Source organism: Nerophis lumbriciformis, linkage group LG02 (assembly GCF_033978685.3).
Source record: "Nerophis lumbriciformis linkage group LG02, RoL_Nlum_v2.1, whole genome shotgun sequence".
NCBI lineage: Eukaryota > Metazoa > Chordata > Actinopteri > Syngnathiformes > Syngnathidae > Nerophis > Nerophis lumbriciformis.
Window position 1 is genome coordinate 21,460,982 of NC_084549.2, and position 25,654 is coordinate 21,486,635.

At 39.4% G+C, this 25,654-nt stretch overlaps 1 protein-coding gene across 1 annotated transcript in view; it reads right to left on the reverse strand.

Annotated features, from left to right (window-relative positions):
- eys (eyes shut homolog) overlaps positions 1–25,654 on the reverse strand; it is a 683,137-nt gene that overhangs the window by 293,114 nt on the left and 364,369 nt on the right. The window contains exons 31-33 of the mRNA XM_061958758.1: positions 13,922–14,046; positions 11,344–11,468; positions 7,002–7,215 (exon numbers count right to left, since the gene is read on the reverse strand). Of these exons, the coding sequence (XP_061814742.1) occupies positions 7,002–7,215; positions 11,344–11,468; positions 13,922–14,046 (464 nt within the window). The remainder of the gene's footprint in view (positions 1–7,001; positions 7,216–11,343; positions 11,469–13,921; positions 14,047–25,654) is intronic.

Here is a 25,654-nt window from a genome sequence, read left to right on the forward strand (position 1 = left end):
GGCGTGGCTAAGAGGGGAGGAGTATATTTACAGCTAGAATTCACCAAGTCAAGTATTTCATATATATATACAGTACATATATATATATATATATATATATATATATATATATATATATATATATATATATATATATACATATATATACTGTATATATATATATATATATATATATATATATATATATATATATATATATATATATATATATATATATATATATATATATATATATATATATATATATATATATGTATGTATGTGTGGGAAAAAAAATCATAAGACTATTTCATCTCTCATATATATATATATATATATATATATATATATATCCATCCATCCATTTTCTACCGCTTATCCCTTTTGGGGTCGCGGGGGGCGCTGGAGCCTATCTCAGCTACAATCGGGCGGAAGGCGGGGTACACCCTGGACAAGTCGCCACCTCATCGCAGGGCCAACGCAAATAGACAGACAACATTCACACTCACATCCACACACTAGGGCCAATTTAGTGTTGCCAATCAACTTATCCCCAGGTGCAATAAAATAAATATATTTATATATATATATATATATATATATATATATATATATATATATATATATATATATATATATATATATATATATATATATAAGTTAAAGTTAAAGTTAAAGTTAAAGTACCAATGATTGTCACACACACACTAGGTGTGGCGAAATTATTCTCTGCATTTGACCCATCACCCTTGATCACCCCCTGGGAGGTGAGGGGAGCAGTGGGCAGCAGCGGTGTATATATATATATATATAGCTAGAATTCACTGAAAGTGAAGTATTTTCTTATATGTATATATATTTATATATATATATATATATATATATATATATATATATATATATATATATATATATATATATATATATATATATATATAAGAAATACTTATATATATACACATACATATATATATATACATACATATATATATATATATATATATATATATATATATATATAAGTGTTTCTTATATATATATATATAAGTATTTCTTATATATATATATATATATATATATATATATATATATATATATCAATCTATCTATCTATCAAGAGGGACAGAGACAGCGCACAGTGCATGTGGATCACATGTTACCATGGCGAGAAAACATGGAGAGACTGCCAGTTATCTAGTCTCCACCAGTTGCAGAAAATGTGCCATCAGTACAACTGGACAGTGCTGTTTCAGTTCCATCACCAGGACCATCAGTGAGTCAGACACAAACTAGTCTCCTCATTGAACCAGATTCACGGGCTGCTGAGTTGCCATCATCAGAACCCAGATCACCCACAACAAAAACCCCACCAGTGATCCGCAGGTACCCAGAAAGGTTTCGAGTACCACCAAAAAAAATTAATCTCTGAAGACAGTATAAACATCTGTGTTAAAGATGTACAAATACTGTTTGTATAATAAGCATGTTATTGTTTACAAATGAGGGTTAAGAGTTCAGTACTAAAAAAAAAAAAGAATGTGGCTTAAGTACAGTTTTTTAATTGAGCTGCTGCATTTTTTGGTTGGGTTGTTTATTTCTTTTGAGTAACTTCTACATTTATAAAAGGGGAGGAATGTAATAGAGTGATCTATGTTTGTCTGTTGCCATCTCCTGGTGAATGTTGGCTATAGCGTACTGGGGTTAATTTTTTGTTGGCCAACAATTTACGTGGTGTTGCGCACCTGACGTCAAGTGTGTGAGTCTCTTCTGAAGTCTACAGTAAAGAGACGTACTTCATCCCCTCGCCTGTTTATTGCCTCCAACTCAATATATTACAACAACATTGCTCCATGCACACCCTCCAGGTCCGCATGGAGCTGGAGGGGGCATGGCCTCCAGGTCCGCCTGAATTTCGGGAGATTTTCGGGAGAAAATTTGTCCCGGGAGGTTTTCAGGAGAAGCGCTGAATTTCGGGAGTCTCCCGGAAAATCTGGGAGGGTTGGCAAGTATGCTAATGGATCAGTGGTTCTCTTTTTTCACCAAGTACCACTTCAGAAAAAACTAGGCTATTACCGCACTAGTCCAACCATTATGACCAACATTACAATACAGTAGGGTAGTAGGCCTAAATATTTATTAAAAACAAGGCAGGGGTTTTATTTAACACAAATATTTAATATTTTGGACACTGTAACATTAAACACAGTTTGACAGTAACACTGTCTTTGAATATAGGAAAATAAAACACTGTACTTACTGTAAATATGAATCAAATATTTGGTGTACCACTAGATGAAGCCCACATACCACTAGTCGTACATGAACCATAGTTTGAGGATCCCTGTGATAGATTATTTCCGGGTAAATAAGAGCGCCAACAAAACAGCGCATTCTGAAGAGAGAGTCAGAAAGCGGCTTGAAGATGGTCTGTAAAACAAAATCTACAACACATTTTGAACAAAGAACCATCATTACATGTAATGTAGACCAAAAGGCAGGGTTCTAAATGAAGAAAAACAAACCCATCATAATATGACAACTTTAACTGGGGCCACAAAGAAAATTGTGTTTAGGGCCAAAACTGTTCACAGTTACTATTTTGGGGACACCCTAACAAACCCCTCCAAAGTAATTATCTCATTCGTCACCAAAACTCAGGCCTGTATACTAAACAGATGGGCAGCAATAAATTGTGAGTTATCACTGGAAGCAAAGTTTGCTTAATCACCAAAAACACAAATTGCTTCCTTAATGACATGGAAGGAAAATCTTCACATATCCTATTTGGTATGATGCAAAAGTACTCTGCCGTTTTGGGTTAAAGGTGCCAGTTGCCATGAGACATTAGACTCCCATAACTCAGTTCCACATGTCTGGATCTTGACCAACACTGCTGTGAATAAAGAAATAGATCCATACATTATATTCCATCATTTCACACTGTGCCAAGGGATGGGTAACACATTTGGTATTTTTTACAAGCTCGACCGAATTCTGTCAGTACTACCGTGTATCGATTCACGTAAAATCCAACAGTGCTATATTTCGATACATTTGTTGCTTTGTTGATGTCACATCCGTCTCAAACACTTAAGGAAAGAATCAGCTGGGCATCACTCACAGTGGACTCAGCCAAACTGCCTCTAGGACTGGGTAATGTTGAAATTTCCAATACCAACTTTTCACATTTTCATTAAGGAGTAAGGTCTGTATAATTTTGAGGACACAAATGAATGTATTTCATTTTGGAATAAGGCTGTAACATAACAAAATGTGACAAAAGTGAAGCAGAGTGAATTCTTTTCAGAAGCACTCTGAATAAAGCTCCACTTTTCTAAAGTGCTTGATGGTAAGAAAGAAGCTCATCACACTGAGGAGGGCTGAATGGCACCGAAGGAAGGGAAATGAAGTAGCTCGGAAGCGATGCGCCCCTTCACCTTCACTATAAGGCTACTGGGCCAGAAGCGAAGTGGCCTCCTCACTAGCCCAGTAAAAGAGATCGACCATCATCTCAGTGCCACCTTCAGTGACACTGCAAGAGACCAGGAGCTTGGCCCATGCAAGGCACTGGTGACACCTCCAGAACGGGTGTCCCAATTCTCAATTGCAATCCTACCAAAGCTGCAAGATCTTGTTCAGTTCCCGGCCCCAGTGGTGTACCCTACAAGGTCTATAAGCACCTTATCACTTATGTCCAGAAGTGGGGGGGTTCCTGGTATGCCTGGGTGCCTGGAGCAAACAGGAGTGGTGACGCAATTGATCCGGGAGGCAAGGGAAAGCAAAGGATACTTGGCAACTCTCTGATTTGACCTAACCAACGCCTATGGTTCGATTCCGCACAATCTTGTAGAAACAGCACTGACAAGACACCACATTCCTATGAAGATCTGCAACCTCATCATGGACTATTACAATGATTTCAGCGCAAGAGCTTCCTCAAGCCAATACACATCTGCTTGGCATTGCCTGGAGAGCAGCATAATCACCGGCTGTACAATCTTGGTGTCATTATTTTCTTTGGCCATGATCATGATTGTCAAGTCGGCAGAGGTTGAATGCAGAGGGCATCAAGATCTGGGACCCGACAGCCCTCCACAAAAGCCTTTATGGATGACTTGACAGTGATGACCACATACGTGCCTAGGTGCAAGTGGCTTCTTCAGGGGCTTGAACGGCTCGTCATATGGGCAAGGATGAGCTTCAAGTCAGCTAAGTCCAGGTCTCTTTTGCTTTACAATCGGAGGGACTAAGATTCCAAAGGTAACCAAAAGACCTTTTAAGGGCCTGGGCAAAATGTTTGACAGCTTCCTGAAGAATGAAGCGGCTTTGCAGCAGATCAAGAGCGACCTTTCGTCTTTGCTTACAGCCATCGACAAATCTGGACTACCAGGAAAGTTCAAGGCCTTAATGTACAAGTACGGAGTACTGCTCAAAATACTCTGGCCCCTGATAATCTATGAGGTACCATTGACAATGGTAGAGGCCCTAGAGAGGAACTGGCTGCGGCTCTGTCAGTCCTTGAGCGGCATTGAGACCGGTAGGAAGTGGCAGACACAAGAAGCCGTAAGCAGAGCGGAGGCACGGCTAAGGCACAAGACTTTGGTGGGTACTGTGGCAATAGGAAGGGCAGGCCTTAAGTAGCTTTCCTAAGCCACAACACGACCGGGCCCGCGGCAAGGAGAAGCGCCAATTGGTCCAAGACGAAATCCGAGCAGAGGTGGAAGATGGTCAGCATGTCCAAGCAAGGGGCGTAGACAAAGTGGATGCAGAACCTCGCAAATTACTAGGGCAGAGCTCTGGAAAGCTGAGCTTCTGCGCACAAAGTTCCTCATTCAATTTGTGTACGATGTTCTCCAAAGCCCAGTCAACCTGCACACCTCGGGCCTAGCACACACAATCTGTACCAGAGAATGTGCTCCTTGGGAGCACATGCTGAGCTGTTGCCAAAGACTCTAGGGGAGGGGCGGTATCGCTGGCACCACAACCAAGTTTTGAAATGTCTTCACAGCGATACACAATATCATATATATACCAGATTGCCCAGAAGCAGTCGATTGCCTTCATCAAAGCAGGGCAGAAGGCAAACCACCGCCCCAACACATCAGGAGGGCTCCTCTCCACCGCTCCTGACTGGCAGCTCCAAGTTGACTTGGGAAGGCAACTCAAGTTCCCGACCAACATTGCTACCACTTCACTTTGCCCAGACATGGTGTTAAAATCGGAGTCAACCAAGCAAGTGGTGCTACTGGAGCTGACTGTCTGTCCCCTGGCAGGACCGGATTTGCGAAGCTAATGAGCGCAAGAGGACCAAATACTCCGAGCTCACCACAGAGTTCCGAAGCAGTGGCTGGAAATCCCGCTGCGAACCAATCAAAGTTGTTACAGAGGTTTCGCCGGTCACTTCCTACAGCGAGTGTTCAAACTCCTTGGCATCAGAGGACAAAAGCCACTAAGAACATCCTTGAGGCCACAGAGAAGGCATCCTGGTGACTATGGATTTGTAGGGGGGGATCTGTGTGCTCTTTGGGTCTGAACACCCCCGGCTGGGTCGCCCGGATGAGGGTGTCTGATGATTAAAGATCCGAAACACCCTATGACACCGGGTTTATTACTGATGACGTGTCCAAGTATCACTCTAAGATGTATTTGAGTTCGACTTTGCCATATACATGCTACTAATTAGCATTAGTGATTTTAACATGGTGATTTCAACACCTCCAAATTTGTTAATAAAAACAAACTACAACTAAGATGTAGTTTTCACTTTAACAGCCTGTGTGTAATACGTAGAGTATAATACGTAGAGTATGTGTAATACAGAGTATAAAGTAGGGCACAACATAAGACTTAATAGCAAAGACTACTCCCTGAGAAGGCAACACACAAAAATCTATACACCACTGCCACTTAATGTCTTAGAATTGCAACCGCATTCAAAGTTTAGGATACCTTCAAATCAAACTTAGATATGTGATGAGACGTCTTCAATTTGGCCAGTGAGACGTCATGAGTTCAATAAAGAAAACGGCTACAGAGCGATTTCAATTATTTTTTTTAGAAGCAAATTCATATGCTGTTGCTTTGCAGCCTTCTTGTGGACGACACGAGTAATTCAGGCTGCAAGCAAGGTCAGCACTTATATGACCCAAAGCAAACAACCTTCCCTCGTCATGATGCAAAACAAAAAAAACAACACAAAATGCCAACAGACATACCGGCAGTCACACGTAACACAATATAACAAACAATTTATGGATACTTTAAAAAACGTCCATGCATCATAAAAAAAAAAATTCTGGGTTACACCCATTTAAACCCATTACAAAGCATGATGGGAAAAATGCCAAACACTATCTTCACACTTATCCATGTTTGGGGCATTTTAGCCGCTTGATATTTGTGACTGATTACAACATTTTAAGGAGGTTGTCACAGAAGTAAATAATGTTGAAGCCCAACTTTCACATTCTCTTAATATCCAATTATATCAATTATTAATAATACATCCATTTTATTAATATAAAAATGGATGGGTGGATAATATGTACACCTATATACATATACATATATATATATATATATATATATATATATATATATATATATATATATATATATATATATATATATACACATATATATATATATATATACATACACATATACATACATATATATATATATATATATGCGGCCCCCAGGGCAAAACGATTGGACACCCCTTATATAACACCTCAGGCTCTTTGAATTGTAGTTTAAAAATAGGAATGTTTTTTTTAATTTTTTTATTCAGACCACCCGTTTCCTTATTTTCAACGCTTGCTTGCTGCAGCTGCACACAAAATACAAAACATGACAGCACATCACGCAACGCAACAAAGCAAGTAAGATAACTCCGCACATAGACAACCTTTCTGAATATGTGTCTTGAAATATTAAACGGTTTGAATCTGCAAGGTAGCATAAGGACGCTGGAAAATGTGCATGCCCATAGGACATGAAGGCGCAGTGTGGTTTTGTACCTGTGGATTGCTCAGCTGCCGGCGTGGGACTGAGTGTTGGCGTTTGCACACGGGGTGTGAAGCCGCCAGTGATGTTCTTGAGTGCAGTCTCCAAGGGAACGGCATCTGTAGTAGGAGGGAGGCAGGTGACCTTGTTGATGCCATCTATGCAGGAATATGCTTCTGGACATGGATTTAAGAGGCAATCATCGTAGTTGTGCTCACAGTTCCTCCCCTGTGTACGCAAAAATAAACAGCCTGTAGACGTTGAGTGGGAAATGAAACGCTATCGATATATAATGCTAACAGTGTGAAAAATAAAGTTCAAGCTGGAGAAATAATATTGAATTATGTAACTTATGCAAATGTAATCTTATGCATAACTACTCATTTGATAAGGTTATGACGCAAAAGCAGTTATTTGTTTGTGAGCAGTGAGCACTAAAACACAAAAATACTTGGTCAATATTTAATGCACTCATGCGAAGGAACAGTCCTTGACTTGTTGGAGATGTGTATAACCCTTTTAAAGGCACAAAGGCAATGTTATGTGATCAAACTAGCAACATCATACAACATGTATTAACTGTACAAATGAAGTACTATAATTGTTACACAAGTATAAAGATAGGTTGTATAATGTTACATAATATATTGCACAATAAACCAAAATAAAACTAGAATAAAGTAATACGTATCTCTGTGGAAAGACAGATGCGTTATGTTTTGCATGAAAGGAAGGTGTTTCCTGTCATCTCGTCACCGTTTAGCGTATTTTCTGGTGAATTATGGATTTTTCTTGGCTAACGGCCATAAAGTTTAGTATTCAACAAATAGTATTCATATTACACCGACAGAGACACTGAAAAGGTGTGTTATTGTTTGTGTAATTAAGCAAGCAACGTTAGCATTAGGGAATATGCTAATACGTTCGCAAGTGTCTGTTGGTATTATTAACTTACAATTGGATTCTTTTTGTTTTGTTTCAGTTTCGTAAATTCACCAAAACGTTGCCCTAAACTTCTTGTGTTTTTTGTTCAATCCCAGAAAAACTGTGACTTGAAGTTTAATCCTGGTTTTGTAGATACACTGAGACGAAGTCTAAGCTCACAGGGCCCCCATTCAGCAATAAGTCCCTAACTTTTCCTCTTGTCTTTCTTCCTAAGGGATTTTCTAAGAGGAGTCCATTCAAATTCATGACGTGTTCTTAAACTACCAAATTGTTCTTACCTGCTGTTCTTAAGTTGCTGAATGCCAAATGGTTAGCACGTGCGTGTCTATCATAATTTGCATATACAAACGCCCTTATTTCCCCAATATGCATATGTAAACACCCTCAATTCCGTAATCTGCATTTTGATTGATTGATTGATTGGAACTTGTATTAGTCGATTGCACAGTACAGTACATATTCCGTACAATTGACCACTAAATGGTAACACCCGAATAACTTTTTCAACTTGTTTAAATTTACGTTAATCACATCATGGTACAAATATATACTATCAGCATAATACAGTCATCACACAAGTTAATCATCAGAGTATATACATTGAATTATTTACATTATTTACAATCCGTGGGGTGGGATGGGATGTGGAGGGGGTTGCGGCGGGGGGGTTAGGTTTGGTTTCTATCAGCACTTCAGTCATCAACAATTATATAATCTGAGAAATGGACATTGTAACAGTGTAGGTCTGACTTTGTAGGATATGTACAGCGAGCAGTGAACATAGTGAGCTCAGAAAGCATAAGAACAAGTATATACATTTGATTAATTACATTTGATTATTTACAATCCGGGGAGGTGGGATGTGGTGGAGAGAGGGTGTTAGTCTAGGGTTGTAGTTGCCTGGAGGTGTTCTTTTAGTGCGGTTTTGAAGGAGGATAGAGATGCACTTTCTTTTACACCTGATGGGAGTGCATTCCGTATTGATGTGGCATAGAAGGAGAATGAGTTAAGACCTTTGTTGGATCGGAATCTGGGTTTGACGTGGTTTGTGGCATAGGTAAACGCCCTTAATTCCCCATATAAAGGCACAATTCCGGCGGAAAAGCCGGACATCAAACACACGGAGAAAACAAACAGATTACAGAACAGAAATTCGTATTATCCCGCAAGGGAAAAAGATAATGTCAAAACGTAAGTTTAAGAAAGAGGGGACAGCTGAGGTAGCCTAAAGCGTTCAAATAAATATTCGTCACTTTGGGCAAATAGTAAAATATGCGCTTTCTCCCCAGTTAGATCTGCGGCATCTTGCAGCAGCAGCAAAAGCATTGCCATTGTGTGCGTGCGTGCATGTGTGTGCGTGCACCTACACTGTATTTTGAAATGTCTATATATTGCTCATTTTGCTATGTCTGTCTGTCTTATCTATATATATATATATATATATATATATATATATATATATATATATATATATATATATATATCTATGATATTAATTTAACATTAGACAATAGAAGTAAGGGAACTTGTCACACTTAACAACAAATAGGCCACCTTAAGAGTGCTCTGGAGCACTCATAAATTTTGTTCTCACCTATGAACAAATCCTAGCTAAGAAAACATTGGTGAATACAAAAATCTCTTTAAAAACTTCGTAAGTGGGCCTAAGAACAACATTTGTTTTTTTAAGAACGGTTGCTGAAAGGGGCCCATTGTGTTTTTGAAACTTGGCCAATTTCCTCAGAATTTTCAACAAACAAAGTGCTTCGTCTAGAGCAGGGGTCGGCAACCTTTACCACTCAAAGAGCCATTTTGACCCGTTTCACAAATTCAAGAAAACAATGGGAGCCACACAACTCTTTTGAAATTTAAAATGAAATAACACTGCATACAAAGTTTTTTTTTTGCTTTGTGCTATGTTTAAACCAGACAGAGACGTTATTTTGCGGCCCGCACCTTAATATGAAAATTTAATGTTAGTGCGGCCCGCCAGTTTTATATGAATAACGCTTGACAGCGTCATACTTGCCAACCCTACTGATTTTTCCGGTAGACTCCCGAAATTCAGGGCAACTATTCTATCGGATGTCTGCTGATTTTCACCCAAACAACAATAACGAGGGCGTGCCGTGATGGCACTATCTTTAGCGGCCTCTACAACCTGTATAAACAGCGTGCCAGCCCAGTTACACATTGTATGAGGCTTCTGCAGACACACATAAGTGACTGCAAGGAATACTTGGTCAACAGCCATACAGGTTACACTGAGGGTGGCCATATAAAACAACTTTAACACTCTTACTAATATGCATGACACTGTGAACCCACACCAAAAAAGAATGACAAACACATTTCGGGAGAACATCCGCACTGTAACACAACATAAACACAACAGAACAAATACCCAGAATCCCATGCATCCCTAACTCTTCCGGGCTACATTATACACCCCCGCTACCACCAAACCCTGCCCCCCCCAACCCCCCCCCCCCCCACACACACATCAAACCCCCCCCCCCCCTCCGTGCGTTGGTTGAGGTGGGCGGGGTTTGGTGGTAGCGGGGGTGTATAATGTAGCCCGGAAGAGTTAGGGATGCATGGGATTCTGGGTATTTGTTCTGTTGTGTTTATGTTGTGTTACGGTGCGGATGTTCTCCCGAAATGTGTTTGTCATTCTTGTTTGGTGCGGGTTCACAGTGTGGCGCATATTAGTAATAGTGTTAAAGTTGTTTTATACGGCCACCCTCAGTGTGAACTGTATGGCTGTTGACTAAGTATGCCTTGCAGTCACTTACGTGTTTACAGCAGAGCCCGCATACAACATGTGACTGGGCCGGCACGCAGCTAGTGTAAAATCGGACGCTAAAGGCACTGCCATCACGGCACGCCCTCAATATTGTTGCCCCGGGAGATTTTTGGGAGAGGCACCGAAATTCGGAAGTCTCCCGGAAAAATCGGGAGGGTCAGCAAGTATGCAATCGAGCCGCATCAGAGTGATCAAAAAGCCGCATGCGGCTCCGGAGCCGCGGGTTGCCGACCCCTGGTCTAGAGGATTAGTTGTGATTTGTATGTTTTCAGAATGTGCTTGTTCTATTTTTGGCCAAAGTAAAACAAAGCAAACAACCTGGAGTTGTCTCTATTTTTAAGTTATCATGCCATGATTTTACCATTACGGCCCACTTGGCAATAGATTTTCCTTCTGAGCTATTATGAGTTTGACACCCCTGCTCTAATAAGTGTATTGCTGCGGTATTGTATCAGTATTTTATCAGCATGGAAAAAACTACGTTATCACTATGCAATAACGATGATTACCGAGGGGGAGCCCCAGAGAGCTGAGGGTGCAAGAGGATAAAAGTTTGTTCCAATAAAAAAAAATAATGGCGAGGTAGAAACAGGTGGGAGTCTCACCACGAATCCAGGACGACAGAAACAGGTGTAGCCGTAGCCGGGATCATTCTGGACGCATATCCCCTGGTTGCAGGGCTGTGGAAGGCACTCATTAATGTCAGCCTCACAGTGAAGGCCTGTCCAACCTGCCAGGAACAAAAGCCCACAGAGTGCACTGGTGAGCCCTGGCTCTCCCACTTCCTCCCTCTGAAGTGAATATCAATCAGATGCTCCTACGTTGATTTTCTTCTTTTGGGGTTCACACATATGCAATGACAAGAAAAGGCTCTCACTAAAGAGTACAGGCGCTGCATACATTTTAATGAGGCGCGTCGGTATCATCTATTTCAGTGTTTTTCAACCTTTTCTGAGCCGAACAAATCCTGAGGCACACTACCAGCAGAAAGCATAAAAAAATGAAACTCAGCAGCCGATATTGACAATAAAAAGTTGTTCTCGCAATTGTTGGATTTGAATTCGAACCATAACCAAGCATGCATCACTATAGCTCTTGTCTCAAAGTAGGTGGACTGTCACGACCTGTCACATCACGCCGTGACTTATTTGGGTGTTTTTTTTGGTGTTTTCCTGTGTGTAGTGTTTTAGTTCTTGTCTTGCGCTCCTATTTTGTTGTTGATTGTCATGTCATGTACGAATGTACTTTGTGGACGCCGTCTGCTTCTCCACGCGCTTTAAAGGGGAACATTATCACCAGACCTATGTAAGCGTCAATATATACCTTGATGTTGCAGAAAAAAGACCGTATATTTTTTTAACCGATTTCCGAACTCTAAATGGGTGAATTTTGGCGAATTAAACGCCTTTCTATTATTCGCTCTTGGAGCGATGACGTCACAACGTGACGTCACAACGGGAAGCGATCCGCCATTTTCTCAAACACATTACAAACACCGAGTCAAATCAGCTCTGTTATTTTCCGTTTTTTCGACTGTTTTCCGTACCTTGGAGACATCATGCCTCGTCAGTGTGTTGTCGGAGGGTGTAACAACACGAACAGGGACGGATTCAAGTTGCACCAGTGGCCCAAAGATGCGAAAGTGGCAAGAAATTGGACGTTTGTTCCGCACACTTTACCAACGAAAGCTATGCTATGACAGAGATGGCAAGAATGTGTGGATATCCTGCGACACTCGAAGCAGATGCATTTCCAACGATAAAGTCAAAGAAATCTGCCGCCAGACCCCCAGGAAAAGAAAGCGGATGAGGGTATGTCTACAGAATATATTAATTGATGAAAACTGGGCTGTCTGCACTCTCAAAGTGCATGTTGTTGCCAAATGTATTTCATATGCTGTAAACCTAGTTCATAGTTGTTAGTTTCCTTTAATGCCAAACAAGCACATACCAATCGTTGGTTAGAAGGCGATCGCCGAATTCGTCCTCGCTTTCTCCCGTGTCGCTGGCTGTCGTGTCGTTTTCGTCGGTTTCGCTTGCATACGGTTCAAACCGATATGGCTCAGTTTCTTCTTCAATTTCGTTTTCGCTACCTGCCTCCACACTACAACCATCCGTTTCAATACATGCATAATCTGTTGAATCGCTTAAGCCGCTGAAATCCAAGTCTGAATCCGAGCTAATGTCGCTATAAACTTGCTGTTCTATCCGCCATGTTTGTTTGTATCGGCATCACTATGTGACGTCACAGGAAAATGGACGGGTGTATATAACCATGGTTAAAATCAGGCACTTTGAAGCTTTTTTTAGAGATATTGCGTGATGGGTAAAATTTTGAAAACAACTTCGAAAAATAAAATGAGCCACTGGGAACTGATTTTTAATGGTTTTAACCCTTCTGAAATTGTGATAATGTTCCCCTTTAAGTTTTTGCTGTAGTCCAGCATTCTGTTTTTGTTTACTTTTAGCAGCCAGTTCAGTTTTAGCTTCATTTAGCATAGCCATCCCTAAGCTTGAATGCCTTTTCCTAGAAGCACTCGTGTTTTGTTTATTTTTGGTTTAAGCATTAGATACCTTTTTACCTGCACTCTGCCTCCCGCTGTCGTCTGCAAATTGTGATCACGACAAACCATGCTCCCGACAACTACAAAGTAATTAGCTATCTGCTGCCACCTACTGATATGGAGGAGTATTACACGGTTACTCTGCCGAGCTCTAGACAGCACAGACACTTAACAACAGCACATTTGCGGATTATACATACAGGTTTGCAAAAAATTATTTTAACCCAATTAGGTGAAATTACATAATCTCCCACGGCACACCAGACAATATCTCACAGTACACCAGTGTGCCGCGGCACAGTGGTTGAAAAACACTGATCTATTTATCACTTTATTTTAGCACTGTATCACTAGATGGTTCCCCAGAGAAAGCGAGTTGACTATGAGAAGGTGCTGAGGAAAGGCATGATAATAACCTTTCAAGCCACCTTATGCGGTTTGCCTTCAATCTCATGTGAACGCTGCTCGGGTATTAAAATGCTTTACATATGGTTAGGAGCACTCTGCGAAAGTGGGGCACAGGAAGAGGAAGCAATAACAAAGAATTTTGCGCGACAGACGGCGTGGCCTCGTCATCTTGATGTCACTTGACAAACCTCCACAACGTGTGAGTGACTCACCTGACCCGCAGTGGCAGACGTAGCTATTAATACCATCTTGGCAAATAGCATCGTCGTGGCAGGGAGATGAGGCACACTCGCTAACTTCCACTTCACAGAAATCCCCCGTGAAACCTGCGGAACAGCTAAGAAAACATATGAAAAGTTCAGACGCAAAAACAAACATCTCCTTTTTTTTTTTTTGTTAGTCCTGTCCAGCTACTCAGGCAAATCATATAACTGATCGCAAAAACAGACTAATCATTTGTGGTGCCAGCTTGACCCTAAAAAATAGTAAAAACAGTAAAAACACATCCCACTGATGTGGGTTGCAATTGAGTCGTTTCTAACAACCAAAAATGAAACTCTCAATTTAAAAATTCTAATTTTGATAACTCTGTACAATTTTTTTCAGCAAAAACAGACTAATCATTTGTGGTGCCAGTCTGACCCTAAAAAAATAGTAAAAACAGATAGTTTTTCTTTTAGAAGAATGTTTATTCCTGACCTGACCTGATTCTTAACCTGGGTTCGATTGAACCCTAGGGGTTCGGTGAGTCGGCCGCAGGGGTTTGCGTGGAGGTCAAGACACACCCAACTCATCGTGTATAGGGATGTGCGATAATGGCTTTTTGCCGATATCCGATATGCCGATATTGTCCAACTCTTTAATTACCGATACCCATATCAACCGATACCGATATCAACTGATATATACAGTCGTAGAATTAACACATTATCATGCCTAATTTGGACAACCACGTATGGTGAAGATAAGGTACTTTTTTTTTTTAATTAATAAAATAAAACAAGATAAATAAATTAAAAACATTTTCTTGAATAAAAAAGAAAGTAAAACAATATAAAAACAGTTACATAGAAACTAGTAATTAATGAAAATGAGTAAAAATAACTGTTAAAGGTTAGTACTATTAGTGGACCAGCAGCACGCACAATCATGCGTATCCTTTGCAGACTGTATTGATATATATTGATATATAATGTAGGAACCAGAATATTAATAACAGAAAGAAACAATCCTTTTGTGTGAATGAGTGTAAATGGGGGAGGTTTTTTTTTTGGGTTGGTGCACTAATTGTAAGTGTATATTGTGTTTTTTATGTTGATTTAAAAAATAAAAATAAAATTAAAAAAACGATACCGATAAAAAAAAAAAACGATACCGATAATTTACTATATTACATTTTAACGCATTTATCGGCCGATAATATCGGCAGGCCGATATAATCGGACATCTCTAATCGTGTAAATAAAAATGTTTCCCTATCGGCGTATTATGGATTACACCCCACACAATGTTCCCTCTAATTTTCCATCTGATTTGCAGGTGTGTAATTTGTTGGGAGTTCATGCACTGTGTTGGTTTTGTTCTTTGAACAAGGTGATATCCATGGACGGTTCATTTTGTGCGCAAGTAAAAAAAACATAACTTTGTCTTGAATTTGAAAAAAAAAAAAACATTTTATTTTTCACTAAAGAAGGGTTCGGTGAATGCACATATGGAACTGGTGGGGTTCGGTACCTCCAACAAGGTTAAGATCCACTGCTCTAATTAAATGAATGTTTATTCTATCACTAATTCTTCTCAGTAAAAGAGGAGAAATATAACCTTAGAGGAAAATCTAATTGAAAACATTTGTGTACAACATTTAAAACCTTTAGCATATCTGTATGTGCAATTAAATTATGGAACGGATTAACCAAAGAAATCAAACAAAGCACCAATATGATTCAGTTTAAGAGACTGTTCAAACTACAAGTGTTCACAAAGTACAAAGAATAAGAATTGTGATGAACATCTTTTTTTTTCTTGAGACAAAGATTATTTATGTATTTAATATTTGTTTGCTTACGATGGTATATTATTTATTTGTTCACTGTTCTGTTACTGAGAACAAGGAAATGTCTATGTTATGAAAAGGGGTAGGATTAAATAAGCTCTGCTTCTTCCTACTCCTTTTCAGATGTGCTGTAATGAAACAACTGGAATTGTGTGATGTACCGGTATTACATTGTATCGTATGCATGTTTGAAATAAACTGAAACTGGACTGAACTGAATTAATTAAATCCATCCAAACACACACAGGGAGTCTGGGGTTTATATTGACCTCTGCATCATGACATCATTACATTGACAGCTGCATCATAAGACAACAACAGCAGAGTAAAAACGTAAAATTATTTTTTAACAATTTTTTTATTTATTTTTTTTGTCATAAAAAAATACAATCATGTGTGCTTACGAACTGTATCCCTTGCAGACTGTATTGATATATATTGATATATAATGTAGGAACCAGAATATTAATAACAGAAAGAAACAACCCTTTTGTGTGAATGAGTGTGAATGAGTGTAAATGGGGTAAGGAGGTTTTTTGGGTTGGTGCACTAATTGTACGTGTATCTTGTGTTTTTTTATGTTGATTTAATAAAAAAAAACTATATATATAAATATATATATATATTTTTTGTATATATTTTTTTAATTTCTTGTGCGGCCCGGTAGCAATCGATCCACGGACCGATATCGGGCCGCGGCCCGGTCGTTGGGGACCACTGTCTTAAAGCACCTCTTCCGGTGGGCGTTTCAGTGTTATAACTTCACCTTTAACGTTAGTTTTTAAGCCAAAATGCGTCCGTTCTCCCTTTTCTGTCTACACACTGTGTCTGCTTGTAAGTACTCTGTGATTGTGCGCTGCCGAACATGCTCGTCTGCTCGTAAACCAGCAAAGACAAGACGTGATGACGACGGGGGCGCGGGGGGTGTGGCGGACCGGTACTTTTCAAAGGCGGTATAGTACCGAATGTGATTCATCAGTATCGCGGTACTATACTAATACCGGTATACCGCACAACCCTACAGGAGACGGCCTCTTTTTGCACCCAGTATGAGATGGCACCCCACGCTCACTGATTTGATCAAACTAACGTATTTTGGATACTTTAATTTAGTCATGGATGACGTCATCAAATTTTGATGCACTAATTGGTCCTGACTCCTGATGGACTTGTTTGTTTGTGTCGCAAAGAGAGCAAGGTGCCTGTCGGTTTCTGAAGTAAAACGGAATATTCAACTGTGAAATCCAAAAGATAAGTCGCCTTTGCGGAAAATTATATTTTTCCTCCTGGTAGAGAATGGTGTAAACTTTCTGGAGGATTTACTGTATATAGTCCATCCAGACGGTACATTTCTTGACTTCTATCTTTCCAATTCATCCATTCAACCATCCATCCACCTTTTAATATATCCGTCATATAAATGACACATTTTACCTACTGTATAAGTGCTGTTCAAAACAATTAAACACACAAACACATGTGCAATCTGTGCATATGTTCAAACCTTGAACAGGGAATAGAGGAATTGGCTTTCCACTCGTTGTTTTAATTCTCATTTTTGATTTTTAAAAACACCAATAAAATCAGATAACATATAATGGATAACGTTTTTTTATTTTCTTATTTTCAAACCACAAATCAGGAAAAGTGGATTTTTATGTAAAACTATTTTTGGATTCCAAACGAAAAAATGAATGGCACGAACCGATTTCCCCCTTGAACTTCTGGTGGTTCTCGTGAAGCGCGTCATTAGTACTTGTGTTGCAAAGCAGAATATCTTAGGTTCAAATCCCTGTCGTAGTCAAAATTCCAGCAACATTTTTAAATTGATGTTTTAATAATGTTAAAGCTGTTTATTTTGCTAAACTTTTTGTACACTGAATTACCTTAGGCCTTAAGGTATAAATCAGTGGTCCCCAACCACCAGGCCGCGGCCCGGTACCTCTCCGTGGATCGATTGGTACCGGGCCGCACAATTTTTTATGTTTATTTTTATTTTTATTAAATCAACATAAAAAACACAAGATACACTTACAATTAGTGCACCAACCCAAAAAACCTCCCTCCAATCATTCACACTCATTCACACAAAAGGGTTGTTTCTTTCTGTTATTAATATTTCTAGTTCCTACATTATATATCAATATAGATCAATACAGTCTGCAGGGATACAGTCCGTAAGCATACATGATTGTATTTTTTAATGACAAAAAAAAAAAAAAACTTTTACGTTTTTACTCTGCTGTTGTTGTCTTATGATGCAGCTGTCAATGTAATGATGTCATGATGCAGAGGTCAATATAAACCCCAGACTCCCACATGATTGTATTTTTTCATGACAAGCGTTGACCGGTCCGCAGTTACAAATAGGTTGGGGACCACTGGTATAAATAATTCAAAGAAATCAACGCAAAAAAGTGTTGCTAGAACAACTTTTGCACTGCAAAAACTGAAATCTAAGTAAGATTAAATATCTCAAATAAGGGTGATATTTGCTCATTTTCTGTCTGATAAGATCATTCTTCTCACTAAGCAGATTTTATGTTAGAGTGTTTTACTTGTTTTAAGTGTTTTGGTCCTAAATTATCTCAGTAAGATATTACAGCTTGTTGCTGAGATTCTATGACCTATATTGAGTGAAATAATCCCAGAGCCCAAAAAAAGTCTGCGGGCTATAGAGCGTTTTCTATTCGGGCTCCAGTACTATGGAATGCCCTCCCGGTAACAATTAGAGATGCTACCTCAGTAGAAGCATTTAAGTCCCATCTTAAAACTCATTTTTATACTCTAGCCTTTAAATAGACCCCCCTTTTAGACCAGTTGATCTGCCGTTTCTTTTCTTTTCTCCTCTGCTCCCCTCTTCCTTGTGGAGGGGGGGGGGCACAGGTCCGGTGGCCATGGATGAAGTGCTGGCTGTCCAGAGTCGGGACCCGGGGTGGACCGCTCGCCTGTGCATCGATTGGGAACATCTCTGCGCTGCTGACCCGTCTCCGCTCGGGATGGTGTCCTGCTGGCCCCACTATGGACTGGACTCTTACTGTTATGTTGGATCCACTATGGACTGGACTCTCACAAAATTATGTCAGACCCACTCGACATCCATTGCATTTGGTCTCCCCTAGAGGGGGGGGGGGTTACCCACATATGCGGTCCTCTCCAAGGTTTCTCATAGTCATTCACATCGACGTCCCACTGGGGTGAGTTTTTCTTGCCCTTATGTGGGCTTTGTACCGAGGATGTCGTTGTGGCTTGTGCAGCCCTTTGAGACACTTGTGATTTAGGGCTATATAAATAAACATTGATTGATTGATTGATTGATATATGCTTGAGATCAGAATATCAACTGTTGCCAAGCTGTGTCATCAACTAAAACTACTTTTTTAGAGTAATAATTTTTTACTTCAAGCATGAAAAAAAAATCATGATGCCGAGCGCGTATCATTATTTCAAGATAATGGCACTAGCATTTACTTAATTTAAGAATATTTTTCAACATATTGAGCAAAAAGGTCTCTTTTTTTCTCCCAAGAAAAGTGCACTAGTTATTAGTGAGAATATACTTATTTTAAGGTATTTTTGGGTTCATTGAGGTTAGCTAATTTTACTTGTTTTGGAAAGTCTTGACAAGCCGAATTTTCTTGTTCTATTGGCAGATAATTTTGCTTAATTCAAATAATATATGCCTAATTTTTGTAATTTTTTTTTCTTGTTTTTGAACACTGACTTTTTGCAGTGTGCTGCAATCGTTGAAATATTTTTGCTTCTCGGGTTTGATGGAAGTGATCTCTTTGAGATACTTTGGATTTCGTCATGCACGACAGCAGCAAGAGAAAACAGGCGAGTTCTTTCATGCGTAACCTCCAAGCTGACCATCCGCGACACAGTGCTTCTGAGGCTGTTTGTTGGACAGGTGCAGAACAGAATATGCATAACTTCAAACATGACGCTCAGATAAACAACAATCTGTTTTCCATGTTGTTTGATCAAGAAACTGCTGCACGAGTACATTCAGCACGAAACAAAATGTGGATGCACTCAAAAAAGAAACAAAAACAATTGTTATTTTCTTATAAGTATATGAATGAAATTGCATTCAATAGCTTGTAACATAATGTTTGTACAACATTTGGAAAGTTTTCATAATATGATTAGCATAATTCCTTGATACAAACACACATTATAATAATTCTGCTAACTATCCCCGGCAGTTTGCAATGTTATAATTGCACAGCCACATAATAAACAGTGGGATTGATTGATTGATTGATTGATTGAAACTTTTATTAGTAGATTGCACAGTACAGTACATATTCCGTACAATTGACCACTAAATGGTAACACCCGAATAAGTTTTTCAACTTGTTTGAGTCGGGGTTCACGTTAATCAATTCATGGGGTATCTTAGAATAGTTGACAATTTAATTTGGGGGAGTCTGATTTGACTATCAACCTCGCAGTTGAATCGTCAGACGTTGAACCCCCACCTCCTCCTCACCGAAGATGTTCCGTGAAAATGTAGATTATCTTTAAATATCCTTCTTGAAAATGGCCTTGCAAATATATGTGTTGTCTTTTCTAATCACAAAAGATGCAGACGAGGCGTGTTGGCTGAGTTCTTAAAGTTTACTCCACAGCGTGCTCATCAATAACATGTACCTACTGTACATGTTACATGAACTGTGCATGCTCTTCACTACAGTGGCATGCTGGGTAATGGAGTTCTTATGTTACCTAGCTCATAACATCACAATATACCATATTTTTCGGAGTATAAGTCGCTCCGGAGTATAAGTCGCAACGGTCGAAAATGCATAATAAAGAAGGAAAAAAACATATATAAGTCGCATTGGAGTATAAGTCGCATTTTTTGGGGAAATGTATTTGATAAAACCCAACACCAAGAATAGACATTTGAAAGGCAATTTAAAATAAATAAAGAATAGTGAACAACAGGCTGAATAAGTGTACGTTATATGACGCATAAATAACCAACTGAGAACGTGCCTGGTATGTTAACGTAGGTAAGAGTCATTCAAATAACTATAACATATAGAACATGCTATATGTTTACCAAACAATCTGTCACTCCTAATCGCTAAATCCCATGAAATCGTATACGTCTAGTCTCTTACGTGAATGAGCTAAGTAATATTATTTGATATTTTACGGTAATGTGTTAATAATTTCATACAAAAATCGCTCCTGAGTATAAGTCGCACCCCCGGCCAAACTATGGAAAAAACTAGGACTTATAGTCCGAAAAATACGGTATATATCTGCCTTAGGCCAGCTAGAAGGCCTTACTGACAACAACTTGTGATCCGATTGGCTATCGCAACTGTCTGTCAAATGTTTGTGCCCGTTCACTTACAGTGCACGGATGCCCGCATTGTTGATTCTGAAGGCCCCGGGCAGATTTCGTACAGCATGGCAACATAAGCTAGCTAAATTCTGATTGGATAAAAACTCTATAAACTAAAAAACAACAGCGCTGGAAGGAGCATAATATGACATGAAGAGAATATGAATACTTTTAGATATTTAGGGAAAGTAAATTCAAAATTACTTTTGTCTTCAATTATGATTATGATTTCTGGTTATGTAAGGCCAGCAGAGAACACCACTGGTTACCCCTATTAGATGCAGCTCCAATAGCTTCATCAATTCCCCCTAAATAAAAGGTTTTTAAGTAAACAAAACTTTATTTTTTTCTACTAAAAGCGCTGACAAATTCAATATGAAGCGGCCACAACATGAGTTTAAAATAAGGCTGTCAAAGATAGATGCATAGATAGTACTTTATTGATTCCTTCAGGAGAGTTCCCTCAGGAAAATTAAAATAACGCGATAATAACGAGTTAACACAAATTTCCTTTACCAACACTATTTCTAATTAACATTTTAATAACTTTTTTTTGATTAGCACGGTAATAAGAGACAAAGTAACTCTTATTTTACTCAATGGCGAAGGGCTGGAAGGGGTATCAGTGGTGGCTGTTAATGGGCTTTCAAGTAGAGGAAGCTCATTTGCAGCCACTTTCTACAAACCCCGTTTCCATATGAGTTGGGAAATTGTGTTGGATGTAAATATAAACGGAATACAATGATTTGCGAATCATTTTCAACACATATTCAGTTGAATATGCTACAAAGACAACATATTTGATGTTCAAACTGATAAACACTTTTTTTTTTGCAAATAATCATTAACTTCAGAATTTGATACCAACAACACGTGACAAAGAAGTTGGGAAAGGTGGCAATAAATACTGATAAAGTTGAGGAATGCTCATCAAACACTTATTTGGAACATCCCACAGGTGAACAGGCAAATTGGGAACAGGTGGGTGCCATGATTGGGTATAAAAGTAGATTCCATGAAATGCTCAGTCATTCACAAACAAGGATGGGGCGAGGGTCACCACTTTGTCAACAAATGCATGAGCAAATTGTTGAACAGTTTAAGAAAAACCTTTCTCAACCAGCTATTGCAAGGAATTTAGGGATTTCAACATCTACGGTCCGTAACATCATCAAAGGGTTCAGAGAATCTGGGGAAATCACTGCACATAAGCAGCTAAGCCCGTGACCTTCGATCCCTCAGGCTGTACTGCATCAACAAGCGACATCAGTGTGTAAAGGATATCACCACATGGGCTCAGGAACACTTCAGAAATCCACTGTCAGTAGCTACAGTTGGTCGCTACATCTGTAAGTGCAAGTTAAAACTCTCCTATGCAAGGCGAAAACCGTTTATCAACAACACCGAGAAACGCCGTCAGCTTCGCTGGGCCTGAGCTCATCTAAGATGGACTGATACAAAGTAGAAAAGTGTTCTGTGGTCTGACGATTCCACATTTCAAATTGTTTTTGAAAACTGTGGACTTCGTGTCCTCCGGACCAAAGAGGAAAAGAACCATCCGGATTGTTATAGGCGCAAAGTTGAAAAGCCAGCATCTGTGATGGTATGGGGGTGTATTAGTGCCCAAGGCATGGGTAACTTACACATCTGTGAAGACGCCATTAATGCTGAAAGGTACATACAGGTTTTGGAGCAACATATGTTGCCATCCAAGCAACGTTACAATGGACGCCCATGCTTATTTCAGCAAGACAATGCCAAGCCACGTGTTACATCAACGTGGCTTCATAGTAAAAGAGTGCGGGTACTAGACTGGCCTGCCTGTAGTCCAGACCTGTCTCCCATTGAAAATGTGTGCCGCATCATGAAGCCTAAAATACCACAACGGAGACCCCCGGACTGTTGAACAACTTAAGCTGTACATCAAGCAAGAATGGGAAAGAATTCCACCTGAGAAGCTTAAAAAATGTGTCTCCTCAGTTCCCAAACGTTTACTGAGTGTTGTTAAAAGGAAAGGCCATGTAACACAGTGGTGAACAAATCCTTTCCCAACTACTTTGGCACGTGTTGCAGCCATGAAATTCTAAGTTAGTTATTATTTGCAAAAAAAAAAAGTTTATGAGTTTGAACATCAAATATCTTGTCTTTGTAGTGCATTCAATTGAATATGGGTTGAAAATGATTTGCAAATCGTTGTATTCCGTTTATATTTACATCTAACACAATTTCCCAACTCATATGGAAACGGGGTTTGTAAACAGTGCAGTCTCTAATAACATCTGCGGTCCCCTCCAAGGTTTCTCATTGTAGCCCATTGGGTTCACTTTTTTCTTGCCCTGATGTGGGATCTGAGCCGAGGATGTCGTTGTGGCTTGTGCAGCCCTTTGAGACACTCGTGATTTAGGGCTATATAAATACACTTTGATTAATTGATTGATTGAAAATTCTGTATATCAATACTCTGGCAATGGTGTATATTTCAAGATCACTGATTAACTCATTTTGCTGTCAATCAAAAAGGGTCTCAGCCTCAGACAGGTCATCCAATCATCACGCAGAAGCTCTGCGTCTGATGGGCGGGACAAATCCGAGCATTTATCCAATGACAATCAAGTTTGGCTAAAGTGGAAAAATCCACTATGAAGTCAATGAATACAATAAATAAAAAGAAAGTTGCATCAGTTGTCACGAAACTTCTAAACAAAAGTTATAACGCATATTTAGTAAATGAAATGTAAACACAAAAGTAAATATTTGACCACTTAATTTTTTCTGACATTTTAGGGGAAGCTTAGCTCCCTTGCAGTCTTACCATGAATTGATGAATGTCAAGACGTGGTCTATGGGGTATTTGTTTTCCCGAGATGCAAGTAAAGTTGGACTGGACATGGCGTGAAGGTAAGTACATATTTATTTTAACACTAACAAAAGGGGTACAAACAAAAGGCGCGCTCAAGGCAGAGATAATCTTGGCTAAGAAAACAATAAACTAGCACATGGGCAGAAACTATGAACATGAAACAAAAACACTTACTGTGGCATTGCATGAAGCATGAACTATAGTAAACAGGAATCTCATGGGTAGCAGCGGTAACAGGGGTAACAGAGTTAATGTCGCCAGGCTGACTTCCTGGCAACAATGGGCTTAAATAATACAGACATGATTGACAACAGGTGCGCGAGTGCAAAACGTGAAACAGGTGAAACTAATGGGCGCTATGGTGACAAAACAAACAAGAGTGCACAAAGAGTCCAAAAACCAAACCGAACATAACCAAAACAAAACATGATCACACAGACATGACAATGAATGTTATGTTATTATGTTGGATCCACTATGGACTGGACTTTCACAATATTATGTCAGACCCACTCGACATCCATTGCTTTCAGTCTCCTCTAGAGGAGGGGTTACCCACATATGTGGTCCTCTCCAAGGTTTCTCATAGTCATTCACATCGACGTCCCACTGGGGTGAATTTTTCTCTGTACCGAGGATGTCGTTGTGGCTTGTGCAGCCCTTTGAGACACTTGTGATTTAGGGCTATATAAATAAACATTGATTGATTGATCGATTGAACGTGGACCCTGACTTAAACAAGTTGAAAACTTATTCGGGTGTTACCATTTAGTGGTCAATATGTACTGTACTTTGTAAACTGTACTGTTTTATAAAATGTATTCTCTTCCTTTGCAATCTACTAATAAAAGTTTCAATTAATCAATCAATTAGCGCAATCAACACTGATGGGTATGGGCTAACCCTGGATTTCCACTGCATGCTTAAAGACTGCACTGATAAACAACGTCGACTAAAACCCAGCATGTTTGGCACTGACTGAATGTTCACTTCTTGTACTGGATCAAAAAAATAAATAAATAAATAAAAAGTACTGGATCATATTTGATTTGTACAGGCGTACCTGATGTGGTGTGCATGTACAATTGTTTACCTGTAAATGCCACGCTTAGCATGCATTACCTTTGCAATACACACTCCAAAAAAACCTACCTTGAAGGGAATATTACAAATGCAGTCCGATAAATCTATACCGTATGAGAGCAGTGGCCTTTTTGGAGTCATGGTTGTCCTGGCTACATGAAAGCATGACACTGAGCGTACAGCAGCGCATCAGCACAAGGTCAGACAGTGCAATTAACTGTCGGAGAGCATGAGAGAGGAGTGTCTCATGTGCAACACTCGAACCACATGCAACATGTATTTAGATGCATATCATCACTCAGGGGACAGCATGTCTGCAATTAAATCGTAATGATCTACCTGAAGGACCGCTGGGCCATATGATCGAACACACAAACACATCGCCACTGGAAATGCCTTTTTAATTGGTGACAAGATGCATTCATTAAAATCCAATTGAGATTTTTAGGGTTTGTGCGCCCTTTCCAAGATCACATGAAAACATTATTTTAATCTCTTTAAAAAATATCCATCCAATATTTACAAATATATCAGATGTGTAACGCCATTACATTTACTTAAAGGGCAACTGCACTTTTTTTTTTTTT